Source organism: Cottoperca gobio, chromosome 15, assembly GCF_900634415.1.
Source record: "Cottoperca gobio chromosome 15, fCotGob3.1, whole genome shotgun sequence".
Lineage (NCBI taxonomy): Eukaryota > Metazoa > Chordata > Actinopteri > Perciformes > Bovichtidae > Cottoperca > Cottoperca gobio.
The window spans coordinates 11,490,130-11,515,476 of NC_041369.1; the positions used below are offsets into that span (position 1 = coordinate 11,490,130).

At 41.8% G+C, this 25,347-nt stretch overlaps 1 protein-coding gene across 5 annotated transcripts in view; it reads right to left on the minus strand.

The window, feature by feature from the left end:
* Positions 1-25,347, minus strand: part of LOC115020019 (collagen alpha-1(XIX) chain) — a 92,507-nt gene that overhangs the window by 29,062 nt on the left and 38,098 nt on the right. For all 5 annotated transcript variants that reach the window (XM_029449850.1, XM_029449849.1, XM_029449851.1 and 2 more), the window contains 4 exons: positions 11,218-11,262; positions 5,228-5,290; positions 5,109-5,153; positions 3,404-3,436 (listed from right to left, as the gene is read on the minus strand). In XM_029449850.1, the coding sequence (XP_029305710.1) occupies positions 3,404-3,436; positions 5,109-5,153; positions 5,228-5,290; positions 11,218-11,262 (186 nt within the window). The remainder of the gene's footprint in view (positions 1-3,403; positions 3,437-5,108; positions 5,154-5,227; positions 5,291-11,217; positions 11,263-25,347) is intronic.

Genomic DNA, 25,347 nt, shown 5'->3' on the forward strand with positions numbered 1-25,347 from the left:
TTGATATCTTCAGTAAAGCCAAGAAATTGAGTGATGAAGCCTCGAGCAGAGCCTTCTACAACAAAAAGAAATGGGGTGAAAAGGGGAAAGCCGAGGCGGACTGACGCCTGGTACTACTATGGAGGAGAAATGTCCACATTTAATCCTAAATCAAAGCAGCTATTATTACTAGGATTCAAAGTGTTTCTACAAAGCTACTTAATCCTCATATCATTCTTTGTACAGGTTACAAATGATTTGAAGACCTGGCATTTAACAACACAGCGGATCAGAATACAATCTGATACCACTTGATCAAATACAAACACAAGTGTAAATACACCCGGGACATATTGTAGATTAATTTCTGTTCAATGACCAAAATAGTGACAGAAGTGACCACATAGACCACAAGTATATACATGAATGCACTCCAGTTACCTGCTGGATTTGTCCACTACACTCAAAATAAGGAAGTCGTCTCTAAAACGCTGCTTTAAGAATGGCCACACTCATCTTTTAAAGCGTTCACACACCAGGGAGAGGTGGAACGGTGCAGTCTCTGAGGATAAAAGTGATTGTTTCAGTTGCTCATAATCTCATATCCGCGCTCACACTAGACACATGTATTAATAGCAGGTGGCACAGGCCCATCTAGATACAATCTGGATTTGGAGATACAGAATACAGTGTTGGTGTAAACTGCACAAAAGGTTTTAAAAATAGAGGCCGATGTATAAAGCCCATTGTATTAAAAAGTGAGCAATCTAGAATCCAAATCTAATTATCTGTAATCATCGCAACTCATTTACATCTAAATTTCCTCAGGCCCTTAGTGTTGTGTTAACCACATGTTTTACCCCCGTATGCACTTAGAACCAGTTCAGTCTTGGGTGGTTTGAGCATAATGATAAAAGAAGTGAAAGAAAATAGAAGCAATCTTTGGACTGAAAGATATCCAGATGGGGTAAACTTTGGTGCAGAAAAAATATTGATAATCCGCACAATAGATAAAGCTCCCATGAACATTTATTTATTTAATTACCACCGGTGACGTTTCGAGCATCGAGCTCTGCTTTATACACATTTTGGTGCCCCCGTGGCATGTTGTCTTCGTCCATCTGTGCAGGTGCCTTTGTTTCCGGACTAATGTGTGCCAGTGGGGCCCTTCGAGAGTGTTGACTGTGATTAAGGGCTATTCAAATAAACTTGACATGACGCCCTCCTTCCGCAGCAATGGTTAAAATAACCTTGAGTAAGGTTCTGAATCCCATACTGCCTCAGCGGACTGTCTGTATAATCAATCAACATTCAACCTGCAGTCACTCACAAAAACAGCTGCTGACAACTTTCTTGTCTCGGATGCTTTACTCAGTTCCATCAGTTTGTGACCAGATCAGACATTTCTGCCAGATTCGTTCCCCAGAGATGTGAAATACTGCACAGAACATTTTACTCAAAATAACTTGGAAAAACAGATTCAGTTTAATAGATTATAAAACTCTATTGTAAAGCCACACTGGCAGCAATAAAAACAGGACAGTCTCTAAGATGAAAAGACTGGTTTTGTCACTTTAAGGGCATTGGGGGGAAGGGTTGTCTGTGCATGCCTGTAAGCTCACTGCTCCTCCCCGTCACTAATAAACAGAGGCACACGAAGGTTTATGAAGGGAAGGTAATGATCCAAACCCTCGCTTCTGCTGTGTAAGGGAAATCAATGCTTAACTGCCAAAATTATCTGCCACGGGGAAGCAGAGAGTACAGACATAGACGGGGACTAAATATTCAAACAGCCTCATTTATCAAATGACGAATGTTTCCCCCTCTGCTGTGTGCTACAGAACTGTATACATCTCCTATATCCTGGGTGGGCCATGCCTCACCACACAACAATGAACACAGCTGACTATTTACGTTTTGATAGAACATTCCTTTATCTTGCTCCCCCAGTTGAAATCAAATGTAGGGAAAAAGAGACAACTATTACAAAATAATTGCAAAGCAAGAACTCAATGTTTTGAACAGCCATTAAAACCGCCTACATTTGATATGTGTTATTATTAAGAGACTTTTTGTTGGGTAGACAGAAACCAATGAAACCAGCGGAGGGTGAGCAATATTTGTTCGCTATATAATTAAGTTGTCAAATTTCCATATGAATCGCCTGCTAACAAGCAACGAGAACGAGAATAAGAATGAAAGCCATCAGACTTTGTTTCCAAGCTAATGTCTGAAGCCTTCAGAGGCTCAATATGCAGCAAGTCTTTGGAATAAAACCAATTAGAACAGAGTCATTTAAAAGTCAAACCCCTTACTATGTGACACCTCCAACACCGTGTTTTCATGTGGCAGTAATTATACTTTAATTTCTATTTCTTCATACATAGGGTATCATTGTTGCAGCATGTCTTTGGAGTCTTTACTGACCCCTCGCAGACTTTAACTGATTTGTCACAGTGTGTTTTTCCATTTTGAAACGTGTGAGCAACGAGTCCTATCTTCCCAGCGCCACCCACCCTGTGTCACCTTCAGCGTACATCAGACAGTCACCATGACGTCAGGGCTTGTCTGCTTTTATCTGTTTCTCCACTAGTGTCATCCAACAAAAAATCCTTTTATCATAATTTACAATTATGAACATCATAAACAGGTCATGTCCTGCATGGCCCCCATTAATTCACACTATAAAGATTTTTTTGTTCAAAGCTAAGGATTAGGACATCAGTGGCTGATGGCTAGTGCAAATGTGTTAATGTGATACGAGATAGGAAAAGGAAACCGCAGTTCACAGCTTTCAGTGCAAGTTATTTTGTACTTTTTGTTTTTGCTGTGACATTACTTTAAAAAAAAAAAAGAAGAAGAAGAAGAAAAAAAAAAAAAAAGAAGCAAGAGCTCGCTGCCAAATATCCGTGAGTTCATTACCTGAAAAAAAAGAAAAAAAGGAAGCTCTTCCTTGGAGAAATTCTGCACGACTTATCTCAACTGCCTTGAAAATGCCTTTTATATCAACACTGATCCACTGTTTTCGAAGAGGAAAAGAATTTTGATTTCTTTTTTTAAACTTCATTTAAGATAGAGAGAACATCTTGGAGGCTTGTCAAAAAATGGGAATTGGTTACAAGATGACATGGCTCCATGTGTGACGTGTGACAGCAAAGGGAAAACACTGCACTGCTGTAGCTTTCACCTCCCTGGTCTCCACGTTTTTAATTGTAGGATGTGAAACCGCTCACTGATGCGCAGACATTTGAAAAAGAAATGTCACGTTGCTCACAGAGAACAATGCACTGATGTTAAAATACTTTATTCTGGTCTTAGTCATCCAACATGGTGTGTCTTATGACAAAACATTAATAAAATGTCATACTAACTGACAATGAACGCTATTCTTTAAGGTGGGCTTTCACCATTATATTGTACTTACAGGACCAGGAGGACCAGGAGAGCCAACATCACCCTGAGAATACAACAGAAACATGATATCAATCACTACATAGAAGAGACTGAAAGCCAGAGACACCAACAGACAGCGAAAAAAAAAGAATACATAGCATAAATATTACACTTGAGAAACTACTTCTGAAAAGCAAGTTGCCACAGGTGACCTTGAGCAGCTACATCAGTAGTTTTTGGAACATCAATACAGGAGGCAATAACATGACCAGACTGCAGATAAGACCGGCTAACTCAAGTGTTGTGAGAAGAGCAGTCAGATGAGTGGAAAGAAAACATACTTCAGTGTTGTGCACCGTGTGTGTGTGTGTGTGTGTGTGTGTGTGTGTGTGTGTGTGTGTGTGTGTGTGTGTGTGTGTGTGTGTGTGCGTGTGCATGTATGTATATACATTTAAACCGTGTATAACCCTTTTTAATAGGCCTATTGGGTGCTCCAGGGAACCATATAGGGTTTTAATTGTGATGCATTGCATTGGGAGCCTCCATTCTTCCATTCATAATTTAAAAGCTACAACCTTCGTGCATTTAATAAAACAAGAAAACGCAGCACAGCATCTGCGTTTTTTATACAGTAATATAAACAACTAAAAAGCACTTAGAGAATACATGCTGTACCATACTAAGACTACACATTCCTTTCAATGTGTAATTTTAATAACAGAAATTTTTAATCCCCATCTGGATCTGGAGGGAAATTCACAGGCCGATAGACAATCATCCTGAATTTTGGAGAATATCTAAAACACTAGCAAGATAAGAGTTAAGGGTTTAATTAAACAAAGGGTTTTAAGCCATGCTCGAGGCATGGCTCTAGGGATGGCAATGTTGCTCGGTCCATCGCTTGGGTCCAGACTGAAATATCACAGCTTGATGGATTGCCATGACATTTTGTACAGACAGTCATGGTTCCCAGAGGATGAATCTTCCTGACTTTTGTGATCCCTTGACTTTTTCCTCTAGCGCAACCATGAGATTGACATTTTTTTTTTTTTGTGAAATATCTCAACAACTTTTGGATGGATTGTCATGAAATCTGCTACACTATTGTTCCCATACAATGAATTATAAAGTATTTGGTGATCCTTTAACTTTTCATTTATATCTTAGTATCTCAAGATGTACTTGGGAGACAAACAGTCATAATTCCTGTATCCAACCATTTATCCTAGTACTACATGGTGGCACTTGACATATACAACCAAAAAAGGATGTGTGTACACACACACACACACGCACACACACACACACGCGCACACACACACACACACACACACACACACACACGCACACACACACACAGACTGTCAACAGCAAGAAAAGTATATGAATCAGGCTTTCATGACTTCAAAGACCCTCAGATGATAAACTGGCTGTAAGAAGATAACCAACTCAAAAGGTTTAACCTCTTAGTTCTGGTATCATACCAATTATATTGCTTGAACCTCCATAACCTCTTTCACCGTTTTCCTCAGTTCCATGCACGCACGCACGCACGCACGCACGCACGCACGCACGCACGCACGCACGCACGCACGCACGCACGCACGCACGCACGCACGCACGCACGCACGCACGCACGCACGCACGCACGCACGCTCCGCACGCACAGTCTGAGTCCCAGGAAGCACAAACAATGGGAATCATCATGTATGACACATGACATTGATGTGACTCACTTTTTGTCCTTTCATCCCGCTGGCCCCCTCAGCACCTAGCTGACCCTGTGGGAGAAGGCCTTGGTTAATGACTGTGTAACACGATGGCATTGTAAATGTCACTGCAAGAAAATACGTACAGGGTCTCCTCTCTCTCCTTTCTCCCTAGTCCCCCCCGGGACTGCAGACTCACCCCCCTCCACCTGCATGTGCAAAGAGCAGACATCATTGACAGTGACTGACAGCACGGGCAGGGCAAAAAGACAGAAAGCTCAGAGAGTAAAAGTTAGGCAAGGGCAGACGTTATGAATGAGTAATCAGAAAAACAGTATTGTGTCATCTGTAATCATGGTAGGAAAAAAAAGGAAAACACTGTGGGACTTTATGATACTATGCTGTTGACAGTCTAGAAGGATGATGATAAACACAAGCCCCTGTTGCATTGCAGCACGTTTCCACGTTAAAATCATTCCCCTGTCTGCCAATAGATGGCACTTGATGACTGCCTGAGAGCTCGAGTGTTTTTAATAGGATTTCTTCCTGTCAGGTATTTGGAGAGTACTCTAAACATAACTGTAAAACAAATGAACTTGCACCTTGGTTAAGACACACAGTGAATAATTAATTAAAAAGATTTGTGATGGAATATGTTTTATATACATGTACACAAACTTCTTAAAGCCTCAGCAGAAGACTCATCATACTGTATGTATTTCCCAAGCTATCTTTGCCAGCCGTTTTTACCTGCACAGAGAGATGTGTGGCAAAACCTTTACCAAATGCATCTGGAGTAGCAGAAATGCATTGTTTCACATCTAATTAATGCTCATCTGTTGTGATATTTTTGTTCTTTTCCAAACGCACACACGGAGAACAATGAAAAGAGCTTTTTCATCAAAGATTATTGTTCTTTTGTATGACATGTGTGCAGATTTGCAGGCAACAGTGGAGATACGACGACATTATGGAGCATCTGTTTAGCAATCTGCGAAGACAGAGAGACATCTGAGAAAGGTTGCAGTATGTTTGCACACTCCTTAGTGGCGCCTGGACTCTAACAAATAATAATTGACATTCTGCCCCTCCCCCATGCCTTCCACTCGCTTACGGCATCCGCTGTGATACCATTCATTTAATGAGATATAGTCACTCTTTCCTTGTCCAAATTATGAGCTGTTATTAAGTCAGTACACTGCTGCCATGTATGAACAGATGGATTGTTATATTAATATTTAGGCGGAGAGGATGACTAGTGGCAAAATTGACTTTGAGTACTAATTGAATTCTGTTCAGCTTTATCAACCATATGGGAACTTGTCATTTTACCACGATAATCTTATCATAATCTTATCAATTATATCATTGTTGGCAGAGGACTTTTTCTCAACAAAGGCCGCTCACATTACACTATCTGTCTTACAGTAACTGTAAAACACATGCTATACTGTACACAGAAAATGCTTTCTCACTGAATTAAGACTTAATGTAAATCATATCTGGTGGAAATTTATTATTAGCCTGTGATGTCATTTGTTATATAATGTTGTGCACCGTGTTCTGGCATATATTTCTGTTGTTATCGTTGTAAGATCTCCATGGAAGATCATTCAAAGTCACTTTATTGGCAGAGGGGTATGGAACAAGTTAATAAACCTTTCAAATGAGATTAACTGCCCCACGGCATGTATTTATCCAGATTATCTGTATTTACACAATGACAAATCCCAACGTGTTTAGGCTAGGAAACTGGTCCACCTGTGGAAGTCTGAGGCTGATATGTTGACTTTAAAGCACCTCGAGTCCTCTAACTGTAATTAAGCCTGTCTGCATCCCATCTCGTCTCTCCATCAATATCTGCAGTGTGCTGTCAGAGCCCGTTTGAGAGCGTCAGTGGGAGATACAGTTATGGAGATGTGATTCATGAGAACGCCGTCTTCCCAGCGCATGCACAGCACGGACCTTTTGTTTTTGTACTTTAAAACATTCACACTCCGCTGAGTGAGTGAGAGGGGACTCGGCTCACACAGATGTTACACGAGCCGCGGTTTAGTCTAACTTGCTGTCTGTTTTGTCCGACCTTAAAAAATGCACAAGGACGGCCACTGAGAAGTGCGGAGAATCTCTCAGATGCTGCTCAATTATTACTGCTCCTGGAAGCTGTTGCTTTCCATTCCTTCAGTTGTGACAGTCTAGCTTCTTTCATTTCTCACGTTGGATTGTTTGAATTCCCATGCTTGTTTCGCTTCAGTAGATTTAATGCAATGTCATTCTCTGGGACAGGTTTTCCTGTCATCAACATTAGGCATGAATTTATAATGACAAGGTAAAGAGGTGTCCGTAATGTAAGGGCATGACTGATTCATGGCAGGGCAACGCTGGCGTGCACGTTTAATGTAAGCGTTCTCTGTGGTGTGTTTCTACATACCATCAGCATGAGACGACGAACGCTAATCATATTATTTAATCATACCGCAACCTTTAATCTAATCTCAAGTGGGTAGCTTTAGTCTCCTGCAGGCTTTGTCACCTGCATGTGTTAATCATTTCATTTTGAAATCACTTTAATGTTGGAAGTGACAGTGAGCTAACAGATTCACATTATTAAAAATGTGAAAACTTTAACCCACAGCTAAACAACAATTATGTGTTAGTGTTACATGGAATTAGCTTTGTGTCTTTTTCTTCCCTGTGTTCAAACGTGTCAGTCATGTATCTAACAAAAGACCCTTGAAAGCGAAGTAGGAAAATTACAAAAAAATATGCCGAACCCACAATCTTAGAGCGCTTTTCTTTTCTGTAAAGGTTTGAGTTTTTACGGCTTCATTTTATGATATGAGACTGATGTGGGTGCGATAATAAAGCTGCGACTCTGCAGCTAATTACAGAAGGCTCATGAAAACTTAATCAAGGTAACCTCTGTTTGTCATTTTATTCTTACACTTTACTTACTAGGGCATGAAAATACTACGTCATTCTTCATCCAAATGAAACCACTATCCGTTGTGCCTGCACCTTTGCTATACCTACTGCTATCCCATTTGTTTTGAGGTATAATAAATGTGTCCTCACACAGACAACTTTCTTTCTCAAGGTTGGCCAGCTGACACTTCTCCTTCCTCTGGGCAGAGCAAGCAGGAGGAATTCTGCGGCCTGCGCTGACACACGAGCAAACGACGCACCTATACATCAAATGAACAGCTGCGGTCAGGAGGTTGTCCACTACACAATAGCTTTCACTCTCAGCATGATCACAAGTGGGCCACTGGAGGCCTGGTGGGTCGGTGGTGGGGGCTGTGGGGCGGGTGTGGGGTTAGGTTTGTGAAGGAAGCGGGTTGCAACAAAGTCAGTAGGAGGCCTGGTAGAGGTCCATGTCTGTGAGGTTTTTTTACATTGCATATCTCATGTGCCTCTGGTGAGCAACAGTACCCCTGGGCTCCATGAAAATGATTGCACACCCTTTTATGCAAAAGCACTGTATGTAATGGCCATCTGTCTGTTTGGAGTATGAGCACTGAGTCACGCTGTGCTGCGCTGCAGGAGGTGCAGGGTGGGAACAGCTATTTAACTTGCACAGTAACTTGCACTGCAATTGACTGAAAGGTGCTATTTCGGACAAGGGAGATCTGTTCCTGACTGCTACGACAAAAAATGTCAGTCAAGGACAGAGGTCTGGTCACACAGACATCCGACTTATCTGGTGTGGCTTCTTGGGACAACTACTTACAACACAGTATGTCTTTATACAGACTCACAGTGCAGATGATTAAACTTCTCGCCTATTTGGGGGACCGCTACAATAAACACTGCTCAGTCATCTTGACAATTCACCCTTGCTTGAAGTGCAGGTAAAGGACGGTTTATCAAATGTGGAGACAGCTGAAATCTAAATTTAAATGCCACATGTCAGTAGTTCTGTGACGAACAATGTTTTGAGTGATACCTTGGCACTTGCTCCTTCCGGGGTTCCCAGGGGACCCGGCAATTACAAGCAATGAAACAGTCTTTTCACACAGAGAAAGGATAAAAGATCTCAAGTCCCAAAATCAAGTCACATAATTACATGAGCACTTGTGAAAAGCATATATGTTATTTGATCTTTTAACCATCCTAAACCTTTATTTGAACTGGGCTGGATCGAATGCCATTTTATTACATTAGCAGTTTCTATTGAGGTTTTCGAATGAAGTTTAGAATGTCTGTCGTAATATTTTGTGACGTCATCTCCCTAAAAAAGATTTTTTGTAATTGTGGTTATATAGGGGCTGTTCACACAGCTCACTTATCCTGCTCCTGGAGCAGCGCCAGCACCGAGTTTGCAGGGTTAACCCCTGAAAATCGACTAAACACTGGGCTAAAAGTCGCCGGTGTGAAAGGTGTCTAAAGTAAACAGTGGAATTGTTTAAAATCTAGAATGTAAACAGCAGTCACTCGTTACACCGTGTGTGCAGGGTGAATTAGATAGCCCTGCGCTTAGGTTAACCCTGTTTGTGTGATAAAGGGGCAAAGTTAGCCGAGGGTCAAGTCTTCGTCCTGGGCTAAGAATATGCAGTGTGAAAAGTCTAATAAATGTCATTCATGGTGGAAACAATCCTACGCAGACAGCACTGGAATCCAATTCTCCAAATAGTATATATACATAATATACATATATATAATAGACATGCAAAAGAAAAGAAAGAAAAGAAGCTGTGCAGCATTCAAATGTTGATTTGGAATTTTAATTTGAGCCCTAATTGAAACTGTCTGTCTGTTTACTTGAAAAATATTCAGATTTACATTCGAGGCCTGTTGTATTTGTATATATGTATATTCACAGACTCGCCTGTGAAATGCAGAATTAACTTCAAAATAACCGCTGCCCCCTTAACTGCGAGCTCTGTCCCGTTGCCAATGGACAAGAGAGAGTGATGCCCTGGTGTGTGTTTTGAATAGATGATTTTGCCCCTGAGATCTACCGCAGCAAAACAGGTGACTCATAAATGCCAATACCAGGGGATGGAAGCGAAGCTGGCACATGCTAAGGGTATCATCAGGACATTGCCATTTAGAAATGTCACACCTTCTCCATCCTGTCTTTCTTTTGTCCTACGACTTTGTGTCCTGCAACTTTATGAATTATTAAGGAGGCAGGGGACACATTGAGTCATGCAGGAGAAGTTTAACAGTGTATTATACTATAGGTAATTGAACCTATTGAGCATAAAGGGGATAGAAAAAGAACACAATCTTTCTGGATTTCTGGATGAAATAAAGTAAGACAAACCCTTCGTCCTGATGAAGAGTGTAAACAGGGCGATAGTGCCTGAAAAATAATTGGACAGCCTCAACTACATGATGCCTAAACACTCCTGTTTGTCCTGACTTCAGAGCAGTTAAGAGTCTGACAGGCTGCCTCCTTCAACGCATCGTGGTGTTTGTGCCCTTAAACATGTGGGTCACTACACAAACACACAAAGAGCGTCTGGGATTGGTTTGGACACCTGGAGAAAACACTATAACTCAAGGAGTCAACAGGGCTTATTGGCAGACTTGTCCTGCTCATCAATACAAGCATTCTCACGAGCTACCTTAATATACCCCTTGTGGTTTTGTGCTAATAATATAGCCCACTTGCAGCAGTATGGGAGAGGATTTTGAAGAGATCAATACAGCCTAAGCATGGAATTAATGCACAAAGTTTACAGAGATGCTTCACTGTGAAGAGTGTAATTGCTGTTTTTAAGCTGGATTTTGTTTTGCATGTCTGTTGCACTGATTGACTGCTTTAACATGCTTTTATCATTTTAATAACTTTTGCAATGTGTCCAATTTCAGCCAGGTCGAAATTGAAATAGACATTGGTAATCTCAAGGGCATGCCTGGTCAAATAAAGTTAAATTGAAATTGTTTTTGAGAAGGTGGAAAATAAAGTTCTGTACAAAATGTTTTTGAGCGAAGGTTTCAGGTCATTTGGCTTCATTGGAAGCAGACATGTACACCATGTTAATATTCCTAAAGGTGAGATGGAAACTAAAACATATATTATGTCACGTTGTTTTTATATAGTAGTACAGCTGATTTCTCCTAAATAAAAAAAGCTACATTTCCATACACACGTGTGTATGTGTCTGTGTTACTGTATGTCACTTACAGGCAGGCCTCTGAGTCCAGGCTCCCCGGTCTTTCCTCTCCGTCCCTGAGGAAGACACAGGAAGAAAAAAAAAGATTAAGATGAGTGAGTGAAGATGCAACAACAGGTGTGGCTGGCCATACATGCTGCCAACAATTAAAGCTAGACAGCATCTCCTGTCGCAGACTTCTAATTTGCTTTTAATTAACAACAAGTAAACAGCTTAATTGCTGCACCCTGTGTGGCCCACTACTCTTTGTTCCCTCCTCTGGTTTACTGCCTCCTTTCCAGCTGTGTGAGTCCCTCTGTGCATCAATCAACCCAAGCAGCAGAAACAGAAACAAACAGGCCAAGTCAGCCTGTGCTGTCCGGCATTTGCAAAACGAGGTCAGAAGGAAGCGACACTTTTGATTTTCGCTCGTGCCAGTGCTGCTTTCTTTTTGTGAATTGCAAAAAGGCTTTCGTGCTTGAAAGTCTGCGAGTCTTGAAAAGCTGACATCTTAATGAGATGTAATGCGATCCCAACCAAACCAAAGTTGGTATAATTTTATATCAAAAGGGTTTATGTCCTCGTGAGAAAGAGGATAAAGTTCTGTGGATATCTTTACAGCTATCCCATAAACTGGCAGAGCATCACTGGCTCTGTGTTATAAGGAGTGCCTAGAATTAGCTGGCTTTCACACACACAAGACGGATGTAAAATCAACTCAATTAGAAGATGGTAATACTGTGGCCAGTATCAATTCACTGTACAGCAGTGTGATCAACGGCAGCAGCATGAGACAATGCAGATATCTGTATCAGGGCTACACATGATTACCTCTTTCGAATAGGCATTTCATTATCTGACACAATTGCTATACTGAAACATGTTATCTCTCTCCTACTGTATGAGTCAGTTTGAGTGATACAAAAACACTTCTCTCCTCCACCCAGTTACTGGTGGTGTAGATCTGTGGAAAGAAAAGGATCAGTGGCTGCTGAAACAAAAGCAGAGAATCACAAAGCAACACCCCCAAATCTTTCCTTCTGACACTCCGTGTATGCAGACTTTGATTAACTGGGTCGATTTTGACGTGTACGTTTGCCTGCAAAAAAGGAAAGAACTTCACTGAGAGTGAATGCTTTTAATCATCTGTTTTGCATGCGCCCTCGTGCTTGCATGCTGTGTGTGTGTGTTTCTGTTTGTAGTTCACAGATTACAGGATTAATGAAAACAGCCAAGGTGTAGTACAGTAAATATTAACCTTAATAATGACACAGTGGAACCAGTGTGTGCCTTCTTTTGGGAATTGCACACTTTCCTCTGTTCACACTGTTTGATGTACCAACAAAGGCTTGGCCAGCGGCTTTTGATCATCTGTGTTAATATAGCTTTGAGGCTACATGTGCTTTAATGCGAGCATGAATGAGTGCCACGTCGAGAAGAGCTGGAGGAGTTCAAACCAAGTCCACGCGTAGGAACAGCACCTTTACACCTTAAAATCCTTTGCTTTAAATGACATTACTTTGCATTGGAATAACCTCTCTAAATGTAATTGAGGTTGGTTACCTTTGTGGCAGGAAAAGAGAAGTCAGAGTGGCAGGCAAAGTATTCAGTGAGTGCTTGTGCATCAGAGTGCCACATGTGGCTTCAAAACATATCGCTTTTGTGTAAAAAGTCTAGTTCTCACAAACAAAGACGGTGTTTCAGTGAGGGTGGATGCTGTTATTTTCCCTCTCTTCCGCTGCCCTTTCTCCCGTGAACTCCACAACAAAAGCAGATTACGTAGATAAGTAATTTAGCTAATGAATATTTCATATGCTATTATTCCAAGCAGGTCATGAATTATGCAGTTTTCAAAATGATTTCTCCACATTTGCCCTTAAAACCTCTTTTGACGCCAAAGTGCATACTAATTCTATGTCCACATATTTGCATATCATCATGAAAACAAACAGTGGGACGCAGTCAGAGAATCTAAATGATGGCTCTGTGTTACCAAATTCAGGCCTGAAGCGTCCTTGCAGTTAACTGCACGTTATAAAATGGTTTTTAATACACAATATCAATTTCTTGCTGCTTCAAAAAGTGCAATTCTGTCGTACATTCTGCTCACAAAATGAAATACTAGCATTATTTGTTTATCATGACATATACAGTTAACATGATACACCTACCTACAGCAAAACACAACTGATGTGGAGAGGTGTTGATTATCATTTGGAGGTTGTAGCTTGCAGTGCTGCAACCTTGCATGTTGTGTTACTAATATTCAGTCCACCCTCATTGACATGAACGGGGTGTTCTCAGTGTTAACTACGTGTAGCTGAGTGTAGACGCACTCGGCTAAGGGTGTCTATGTCGGGGTGTTTCTTCTTTGATAAGATATTCATTTAATATTCATAAACACCAACAGCTCAGATACTCATTTTCACTTTAAAGCGATCCATTAAAAAGGAAAAATTACACCAGGTGACCTTGAGGTTGGCCTGACACTTCTCTATAAAGAGGACCTCTGGTTAGCACCAAAACAAATCTGTGCGCAGTGACAAGAAATAATTAGTCCGGAGCACAGCTGTCATCACCGTTTGCACTCGGTTGACTCTCCAAACTGAAACACCTGCCAGTGACACAGTGAGATAACTGCATCTGAAGGGACTTACTGGCTCTGCAATACGGAGATAATCAAGACGCCAGCAACTGCCGTAGTGCCCATGAGCACCCAAATACTCCAGCAAAAGATATAACAGTGTAGACGTGCGAGAGGTGTGTCAGAGTATTAACGCAGGGTTTTAAGTTGAATTCTGTGTTAATGCCATTTCAATGATTTGATCAAGTTTAAATGTCATGTTTTGGCCTCCGTGACCTTTGTAGAAGTGTAACTAAAGGGATACTCCGACATTTGGAATTGAGGTCATTTAATAATCATGTTCAGTCATCTGAGAATTTATTTTTTCTTCAGTTACTTTAAAAAGGTTTGTCGGTGTGTTGATATGGGAGACAACAATACATACATACCTGAAGCTGTCGAGTTTCATTGTAGGCCGACCGCATCGTTTCATATATTGAGCTTTTACAACAGTTAATAATGCATCAGCATGTTGTTGTCAACATTACAAGCATTCAGATGTTGATGATTGTTTGGAGTAGTATGCCATATACATATCAAAACTGCTTATTTCCCAAATTTCAAGCAAATTCCAGGTATTGTGCAACTGTTTAAAAACTTCCTGGTGAAAGCGGAATCCACAACACCAGAAGAAAGAATAAGTGTCGGAGGTAAACTGCAGTCCAAAGCAGTCTCTAGGCAACAAGGATGAACAGGAAAATGAAAGGAAGAAAGAATAAAAGAAAGAAATGTGAGACAAAGTGAGAAATGTGTGACGGCAAAACAAATATATATATTCTTCGATGTGCGAGGATTTCAGCAGAAGAGCAGCCTGCAGTTGCACTTGGATCATTAGTCAAATGGCTATTCTGCTCTGCTATACTCAACACCCCCTATGTATGCCAAAATACCATAGTAGAATATGTCAACATGATAATTATAACTTGAATTATAACAGAGTGGCAAGCACACAAGACCAGTCAGCAGTGTCTGTGAATCTTTTCTTTCAGCCAAGCCAACCATAACTTTCTCATTTCCTCTTCTGTTTCTCCCGCTCTCATTCATCTCTCCCTTTGTGTATAATATTATAACTCTATTACTCTCCTCTCAGCCCTCTCTCCTGTCTCCTGTTTGTCTTGTTGTCTCTCCTTCCTTCTCCTGTCTCCTGTCACTCGCCCCGTTTCTCCCCTTACCCAACTTCCAGCGCCTGTTGGATCACCCTGGCAATCTCTGTTGCTATGCGACGCTCAGTGTCCTATAAATTTGACAACATCCTAGTGCTTGATTATTATTTGAACGCTGCAGTGTGAAGCCCTCCTTCAGGTCATTGCAGTAGATTAGAGGGAGGGAGGGAGAGTATAGAGGAAGGCAAGGAAGGAAATGAGGGATGAGAGGGAGGTGGAGAAAGATGAAGGGATTGTGGAGGAGAGAGAGTCGGAGTGAAGGATGAACTCGCTTCCTGAGTGAAAGAAAGATAGGCTGGCAAACACATATTCACAAGCACTATTTATCTGTTCCACTCCAGAAACCTGCAAACCATATAACAGCAGTGTGAAAAGCACTCTACATTAACTACTAATTCAATAATGGCCGCTAGTAAAGCTAGAGTGAGTACAGGTTTGAGCTGGGGTAAGAAGGAGGCCACAGTAGATTGACAGCGTATTTTCAACTTCCGACTTAATCCACATGGATCCCAGCCTCGACTGGCTTCAACTCTGCTATGAGTTGTAAAGTGCAAAAAGGAAAAGCACAGACATGGGGCCCCGGCTCAGTCGTGCTACACAAGCCCCAATCTGAAAGCAGAGTCAACAGCGACAGTGACACACAGCAGAGCTCGTTTATGATGACTCCATAATCCTTATCCCAAATGTCAACATGTTCTTTGAGACGTTCCCTGTTTGACGACCCATACTGGGATAACACAGTGGTATAAAACGGAGAGGCCAGAATGTGTCGCATTTTTAGCAATAAAGCAGATATACCATCACAAAAACCACATAATCCACCTGACAAATGCCCCTGTCAAGAGGGGTCAGTAGATAAGCTGGAGAAGCCTTCTGAAATATACGCCACAGGACCCAATTCAAACCTGACACACAGCACAGAGGGAGGAGGATGCTGTTTTATTTCCAATGCAGGGATAGCTATCAGTGGGTAAATCATTTTGAACTCATTTGAATATTTCAGGTTTTTATCTTGTTTATAACACAATGTCTCATCTTTGATTTTAGTTTATTTGCCTCTCTATGTAAAAAAAAAAAGATAAAAGGCCACTCCCAAAAGTCCCTCTTTACATTCACTCTCTTCTTAATTATAAATAAATTCAGTTCTTACTTTGACGACAGAATTCAAACTGTTATGTATTTGCAGGCACCACAATATGAGTATTTTAGTGAGCTTGAAAACAACCTGCTAAGTCTAACATTGGAATCACTTCTTCATCTACAAAACGCTCACTTTTAATCAAATATAGTCTGGTTACACCACCGACACCTTGACTGACTAATCACAAGCAATCTTTGGTGTAGTGCTTTTCTTTCCCCGGCCTGTCTCACGTGTGACACAGAAGTTTAATGCCCTGAAGGGGAAACTATCTGACATTACCAAAGCCAAGTTGGTCTGCGACAATGTTCTGAGGCTCACGGGGGAGATGACCTTTTCTTGACTGAAAAACTCACATGCCACTCCCACTCTTTCTGCCTGAGCTGAGTCCTGTCTCCCTCCGGGGACATGTACTCAGGCCACCTGAGCCTTTTGTCTAAGTGCTGTACTGCGTTTAACTGGAACTGACTATGTAGCTTATGAGCAGCAGCTGTATTTGGTCGGTAAACAAATGTGTACAAAACAGCGAAGACGGTGAAGCATCATGATATCCCCGTGTCGTTGAACAATTCACAGAACAAAGAGAAGACGGTATGGAGTTCTCTGTTACTATTGAATGTGTGAAAGTACAGCGAGTAGGAATTCCGAAAAAAGAATTCCTCCTTCCAGACCTGTGTTCAAAGGACTTTTGGGACTACACACGGACATCCAGAAGTGTGAACTATTCAAATGCAAAAAAACACACAGACACAGACAGACTGTGCGCATGCTGCATGTACACACAGACAGAAATGAGAGAAGGTTTGCTACAACGCAGCCTGTCACAATGTTTAGTCCAAAGTGAAAATGCTTGTCTTTCCGGCCTGTGAAAGGTGGAAAAAAATCGTACAACCATTTGCGCCTAATCCCCTCCTTTCTTCGGTCAAACCTAGAGTGCCCTTAGGGACAGATTCAGACAAGATAAAGACAATTACTTACACTGCCAGCAAAAGCTAATTTATTCTGTAATTAATTGTGAAATGTCATCCTTTCCCCTTGCAAATATTTTCTAATATCTCATTTAAAACTTTGCGACATCACCCATAAGATTCAGCAAGACAGCAAAGCAGCATAAAGTAAGCCCATCTCTAGAATACCAAGATGCCAGCAGCGACTTAAACCTTTTACCATGTTGAGCTCAGCTACAGTATGTGTAGTATAAACATTACATACACTCCACTGTTGCAGTTTCTTAAACGTTTTTTATCCCCAAATAAAGAGCAGAAAGATGACAGAAAATCTACAGTGCACTGTTCATTGTGAAACATCTTATATGCGTTCTCAGCTTCACCTACACAAATAATAATTTCTCACAGTACATTACATCAGCCCAGCTGCTTCTGGGCGTCAGCTTCAAAATACCAGCTGAGTATCAGTTGGAGAAGGGGACAAATATTCACACCAACTATTCAGCTCGATATGCTGCAGTTGACAGAATTCTCACTAAAGCTCTTTTCACTGTGTCCAATCAGCTATTAATGCTTCTGAGGTAAATATTGATTTATAGTGCTTGTCAAATACCACAAAACTCACTGCAGAGACCGCAGCCTCACCTGCTTCTGATTAAGGATCCAATTAGAGACAGACAGAGCAAATTCCCTACTTCTGATTGCCCTCACTGGATGCCATCTTAGGGCACTGCACAAGCTTAGAAAATGCCGGGGCACTGGAGCTTGCAGAGATCCCTTGCACTTGGTAAAAGCCTCAATAAAATAGGATTTGTTCCAGTTGTTTACTGAGGGTTAAGAGGAGCGGCCGGGGCAGGAAGAGAACGGCAAAGCCGACAGCTGCCTGGCAGGGGCTCAAATGCAGCTTAGCATTTTCACCATTCTGACTGGCACACAATGCTCTCTTTAACTCCCAGCCATCTAAATATTCAGGGACGTATAAAGAGATGGCTGACACTGCAGTCGACTTAAGACACAGCTCAGCTGGCCAAGATTGCACCTATAGTCTCTTGGCTAAAGCTTTCCATGAAGGCTTCTCAGAGACTCAATCGCAGATCCCACGTGACTTATGGGCGATTTCCACATGTGCCACTAGATGGCAAACTAGCTTCATCACACATTTTGTGGGGGGGGGGGGGGGGACAGAGCCAATGAGGAGACTGTAAGCTCTCCATGAGAGAGGATAGATGTCCTCATTGCATGAATGTATGATGTGTGTTGGGTAACATCCCTAATTAGGCAGTCTGGCAATTAGGCACTGAATACCGTAAAGGAGATTTTTCTGCAGAGGGCTTACAACGATGAGAGAAGGAAATAGACGAGAGCAAGAAGCTGTATGAGAGTGAACGAGAGGGACAATCATTTCCATACCGCATTATGCCTCTTTTCAACTGCCACACAATACAAGGGGACACCGGTGGCATTACAAGGGTATCCAGTTATAGAACGCAGCATATCATTGGGTAAAATAACCATTATAGAGCTAAAAAAAACAAAAACAAAAGTCCTCACTGCCACACAGTATGCAAACACTCCAACCAAAGGCAAACACAGGAAATGCAGACAGTGGATGTCGGTGGAAACTGAGCCAAGGCGGTCCCAAGGGAGCCTCAGAGGAGCTCTTTACAACAGCCGCGTCCCTACCACGTCTTCACACATGATTTTTAAGAGCTCATTGATTTTAACAACTCCTAAGGAGAGGAAAGAGGGCTGATGATACTATCGGAATTTGCATTTTTATGTGGTGAAGATGATAAATCTATATTAAACTACGAGCTCAATTCTCACACATCAGCTGGATGTCTGTGCAGTGTTTCCTTGCATTGGCTCTTCACGAGGCTGCCGTTCAATGTTCTCATCTCCTAATGGATGCTGTTATTAGTCTTGGCTCTTAGAAATTTCACAGTCTCATCTGGACCTTTTGGCCGTATTATTCATCCGGAGATTGCTCCCGTCGTATGTTTACAGATACTGAGTGTTTCATTAATGCATTATCCAACAAGTGAATAGGAGAAGCTCGAAATCTACTTTGAATAAACCCTGGTTCATTTTCAAACCAAATATTTGAGGTCAGAGTGAATACACTGTGCAAAGATCCACGGGGCGCTCACTCCGGGTACTCTAGCCCTCGGCGAGTCTTATGCTTCATATCACTCACCACGCATAAGAGATTACACTAAAGGTCCCGCACACAAAATATCAGGCCACTGTAAAAGCGCTGCTCCCTGGCATGCCATTTAAGTGGACACAGATGAATGTATCTAAATTGGTTGCGGCTAGGATGAGTGTGAAGAATCAAAATATGGATGTAACAGTGATGCAGCATCCCACTACTGTGCGTCTGTGTCCCCCCCCCCCGCCCTGCACTCTGAGCCCTCCTCCCTCCCCTTGGCAGAGGAAGGGGCAGACATAGGCAGGGCTTACGTGGGGCATGCTTCAATCCTGGATCCAAAATGCCCTTTTAAAAAAAGGTATTTACACTCACAACATTTCTCAAAAGTGTCTTTGTATATTACCAGATCCCATTGTTTGGATGATACCTAGAACAGTCACCTCTTGTGCACTCACACACACACCTCAATGTGTCGAGTGACTTTGGTTCGGCCGACCCTTTCTGACACATGACACTCCATTAGTGCTGCTATGACCTGGCAGACATTGAAACAGCATTTGAAAATGTTGGCGAGGTATTAGACACAGGCCAAGGGGATGCCGGACCCTGATGAATTCTGACACTGGAGCAGCAAGGACGCACGCGCACGCGCATACTGCTTGCTGTGCCGCTGTTGTGTGGTACAGCTCTGTCTCCAGAGAAAGTCGTGAGGTTGTAGATGTGTGAATGAGGGCCAGGCCCTGGCCAACTTTAGCAAGCCTATTTAATGCTCAGAGGATGAGTTGACCTACATTACCCCTTGTTGAACGGCAGCTTTTTACACTTATACATACACACATCGATGTACAGACACGCACAAACGCGGTGACTATAAAAGCCAGCGAACAAAGTGCGATCAGAAGTGGCCTTCTCAAAGTCTTGCCCCCTGAATTCGTCGTTGTAATTAATTGGCTAATTAATGTGTGTTTATTCTGAACAGCCATGGATGTCACCGTACTGGGGCTCTCTGGGCAAGAGGAGAGTCAGACAGATAAATCATAGCTCTGTGCATCTGTCCTTGCAGGTGCCAAACGCTTTCCCCTGTAACCCTCTTCTTTCCCAACCGGGCCCAAATGTGAGACCTTTTCATAGCCAATCAGGTCAAATCTTTGTTTCATCCTCTGTCCCAATGCACTTGACATTGACAAGATTAATCGCCTTGTGCACTGGGCAAGCGTGCTCCCTCCTGGTGTAATACAGGTGTCAGAAGCGTGGCTCTCTGGATTTCCTCAGCATGACTTTGGACAGAGAGAGAAAGAGAAGAATAACCTATTGCATTTTGTTCAACAGAGGGTTAACGAATCCTTCCCCCCTGCTTGTAAAATCGCACGGGGTGTAAATCTTGCCGTAAAATCCCAGCTGTGAGCCCCCGCTGACCTGTAAATTCTTCTCTCCGTGTTACTCTGCCATTGAGATTCAACGGGTCGGGCCAAAACTGTAACTAACATATCTACATCACGCTACTGTATTTAAACACTGACACAGACCATCTATATGGTCACCAACTGTGTCTCGATGGCTAAACATATTCCAGTGCTGACATAAATCACATAAATGTGAATGTGTCCATTTGAGATATGCTGTATTTCACTCCAGTTTGTAAATTATTTTTAAATTGCTTTCTAAAATGTAGCACAACATGACCTGCAAGAAAAAGCAGTCTCAATTAAATATACAGAACATATACATTCAGCCATGATTTATCATTTCTAATCTTTAAAAAAGGTAAAATATACGAATGCATAAATTAAGATATGAAAGTATAACTGAAGGCATTTGGGAGAAATTAATTTACCGTATCATTAAAGCCGTGTACTGTGCTGGACAACAAAAAGCACGGCTCCAATCAAATCGCTGCTGTGAATTCATGCATTTACTGTATCTCCCAAATCAGCGGCTGCCTCCCATGGAGAACTTCTGGCAGGAAGGCTGGTATTCTCACCAGGGACTCGTTACTTAATAATCTCGCCCTGCAGGTGCTCTGGTAGAGGTCAACAGTCTGTTACAGTTGCATCACTGTTCATGTCTGCCTCCACCTATGGAGCGGGAAACCGCTGCCAAATGCTCCAGTCCCCACACGCCGAACCATAACTCCTTCCCTATCACTGTCACTGCCTGCTTTGGTCTCTGCAGACACACAGAGCAATCCAAATGAACCTGAGCCAAGTCCATCAGATATAATATGAATATTATATATACTGCGGTGGCTCAATTATCTCAAAACAACATTTGCTCGGCCCGGTAGAGGAGAGGCAGCCAAATTACAGTTCCGGCATGCATTTGGTTTTCAGAGAACGGAATATTTTTTACAACCAAATTAGGTTAAATGACAAATGCTATTTACTGCGAAACAAGGATACATAGATTTAGTTTTAAAGCAGATGGATTTTATTGGATCTAATCTGACAATAATGTTTTGACCTACAGTATGCCGTTCAATGGAGAGTACAAGCAGGATGTTGGTGCCCTGTTAAAAGGATTCCTCGCTCCATAGCGATATCTTCCTCACACGTGTACACATTTAAAAGTGGTGCCTTGAGAGAAAATGGCACAAGTGAAATATTATATAGTTGTTCCCTGGTATATTCATTTGACCACTGGTTTAAGCATCCAGTAACCTGCAAAACAATATGGGGAAAAATATGCCGTGCCTTTTGTCAGGATTTATAGACAGCTGTTTCAGTCATTCAGCACAGAGCTTGAATGGAAAATGTAAACACCACTATCACTTCCAAAAGACAGCAATTACCTCTTCTTGGGAAATGTGGACCTGTCCAGTTGCCAAGCAAAGACCAGACAGATAATCTTTTATTTTCTTCTGGCAGATTATAGCCATGCCACTTTAAAGTGTCCAGGCAGCTGTTTGTTGATGTTGGTCACATTGTTTCACATTTTTTGACACAAGCGAAGAACTGAAAGTGTGCCTGCACTACAATTGACGTGCATTGATCTGGGACTGAGCCATCACTTGATCTGAGCATATGACAGCTGATGAATGTGATGTGACAGCAGTTGAAGTTTTTTAATAAATTATTATTATTATTATTATATCATGACGTTGTCACCCTAAAGTGGTGGTTGTATATATGTAATTTATGGTGCTGCTAGACCGCCCCATTAATACAGGTGTGTGTCTTCCTTTGGGAGCGGAGAGCGGGAGAGTAAGCTGTTTATTGACCGCAGTGAAAATGTTGTTCTTGAAAGGCTAAATGCCAACAAATATAGACTGAAGCCGAAGATTTTGTTGGATTAAAACATGTTGTGAATCTTTTTTCAACACAGTTTGACTTACAATAGTCATCAATAGTCCGGGTGGATTCTTTTTTACTGTGGTATTGGTGTGGAACATCATATCATTAAGGGAGCAAATGATTTCTCCCAGATTAAAAGTCTGTCTTTTTAATGGCTTTTCCCTCCACTAGGTCAGCTTGTGAGGCCTAGCTAGTAATGGTCTCCAAGCCTTTTCGCTTGTGACAATTGTGACTTTTGTCCTCTCTTATCTCCTTGACATATGAGGCAGGCATCTCTTGTGGCACAGTGTCACCCCACCCCCCACCCCTTCCATAGCTGAGGTACGCAGAGGAACATTTCTATGAGAAACAGGAGCCATTTAACAGGAGGGAGAAACTACAGACAATTGAAAGGCAGTGAGCGGAGAATGTCACCTGATGGTAAAATCTCTTTGGCGTCAAAGATTAGAGTGATCTCCTCACCTTGCACGCATGATGTAAAGACACCCGCATGTTTACTAATGAGCTACAACTCAGCAGTTAACAGTCCATATCATTTGTCAACTAGTTTACTCTCTTAGCAAAATAAATAAATAACCAACCAACTAGATTTTAATAAATAAATGAATAACCAACCAACTAGATTTAAATAAATAAATGAATAAATCAGTAATAGGATCTAGGCTGCATAATTCATTTGAGGAGAACACATCCGTAGACAGAGCAGTTGCACTATTCTGCTTCCTCTAGGGCTTGCTGGAGTTTCATCATCTCAGCACTAGCACAGCTACAGTATGTCTAATAAGAACTAACACTGTGCAGCACATCTGTCAGACGTGTGCATTTTCCAAAGCAGGACACAAGGACTCCTTGACACAGTAGAGGCTCTCAGCTGATTAAAGTGGATTTGCATTCACATTATTTGCAATCGGCAAAACGCGTCAAAAAAACAAATAGTTCATCGTTCATCAACAGAAAACATATACCGGTATGTATAGAGAGAATCTATTTATAAGGCTTATGCAATGGTCGCAAAACTTTAATTAGCATAAATGCCCTTCCATTATGTATGACAACATCACATAACTTCCAAACAAACCAAGGGAATCAACATGGCATTTGCAGGTGACTTATACTTAGCAAGGACTTATTTTCTATACAGGTACATTTATACAGCTAATAAGGCTTAATGTGGTGTTAGGCATGGATTACAAACTCCAAGACCCACCTTGTAATGGGGGATTTCTTAAGGTGATTATTTATTAATCCACAGGAACCTTCTGCCTTGCCCAGGCATGAACCCATGTCTGCACTGAACCCACTCACAACCCTGTGCCAACTACCAAAGCAGAGTATGCTGGGAAGACTTGGCACAACATGAATAAACCAAGCTTGCTGTGGCGCTCCTGTGTAGTTTAGCTTTAAGAAGACAGCGTGCGTTGACCAAGCGTAGGTTTTCAGTCCTATTTAGAGCGTGCAAAATTACGTCATTTGGTTCTTTTTGCAATGCTTTCTGCTACCAAATCCCACATCTCGTTTGTATGCACACAAGACTTTATTATACAGTCCCTAATATTTATATATTGATGGGTGTCTGGCAGGCACTTTTCTGCACTGCATGCTGTATGAGCATACCAAATACTTGGCTTACAAATGACTACACTGAAATCTCCCAAGGTTGTTGTCTTCAGCATGCACGTCTTTCACCTCATCGACCTGTGTAGGACAGGGTGAGCCTACAATGACAACATAGAGCTTAGCACATCTTCACAGCACCTGATTAATATTTTAGCACATCACAGTTAGCAAGAGGGACCTATCTGTTTTTTACTGGGGCTCCCCATCTTCTTTTTTGATCTGCTGTAATGTGCCACTGAATCCCAGAGTCCTACTCTTTACCATTCTGTGTCAATGCCATCCATAATAGATCAAACCAAGCCATTCACATTACTATTAATGGCAAATGTGTAATGTGGGGGAAATACATTCCCATAAATTCCTAGACATGGTTGGACTGGCCCTTCCCTCCAACCTGACAAACTGAATTAGTCATCCATTATGGTAATAATATAAAATCAAGAAACTGTGAATGTTAGACATGGGGTCACAGAGGGGGCTGGCTACCTGCCCTTGATATCCACTCTTGCATATGTTGCTTTAAGCTTCAGAGACAGATCAGTGCAAATGGCATCATTCCTCTTTTCCCCAGCACAATGTCCTCCACATCTCCTTGAAGTAAATCTAAATGGCTTAGAGTGGTTGTATTTTCTGAAACAATAAATTGAAGTGGACAGTGTGAGAGATGGTCTGACTTGAATCTAAGGCCTTGTGAAAGCTTTGCACTCCCAGCTATTCTTTGAAGGTTGCGGAATGGTCAGTCTATGTCAAGATATTTTGCATCAGCTATGGCTCTTTGTGCAACCAAAAGGTTGCAAGTGTGGACAAGAGTTGCTAATTGGGTGAGAGTCTCCTGCTGTATCAGCTGGCCACTAGCTAGCCCCTGATAATGATACATGTCCACCCTCCTAAAATAGGCTGTCAAACTGCAGTAACGCAGATTGGGTCAACAAGTCCCAGGCCACATGTGACTCGTAGAGCTAAGAATAAGCAGAAACCTTAGCATGTTAACAGTCACCATGAAGACAGCCAGTCATCAAAGACAGGGTATTAATAGATCAGAACTGTGTCTTCGGCAAAAACAACAGCAGAACGTCTGAAATTGCCAGTTTAAAGCCCTGTGGTTGTTTTACCTACAGAATCTTCAAAGAAACAGTGAGTGCAAAAAATATTACGGTATAGGAAATCAAGAAGCCACAACATCAAACGCGGAGCGCCTTTCTATTCCTCAAAACCAATTATGATTGAAGGAT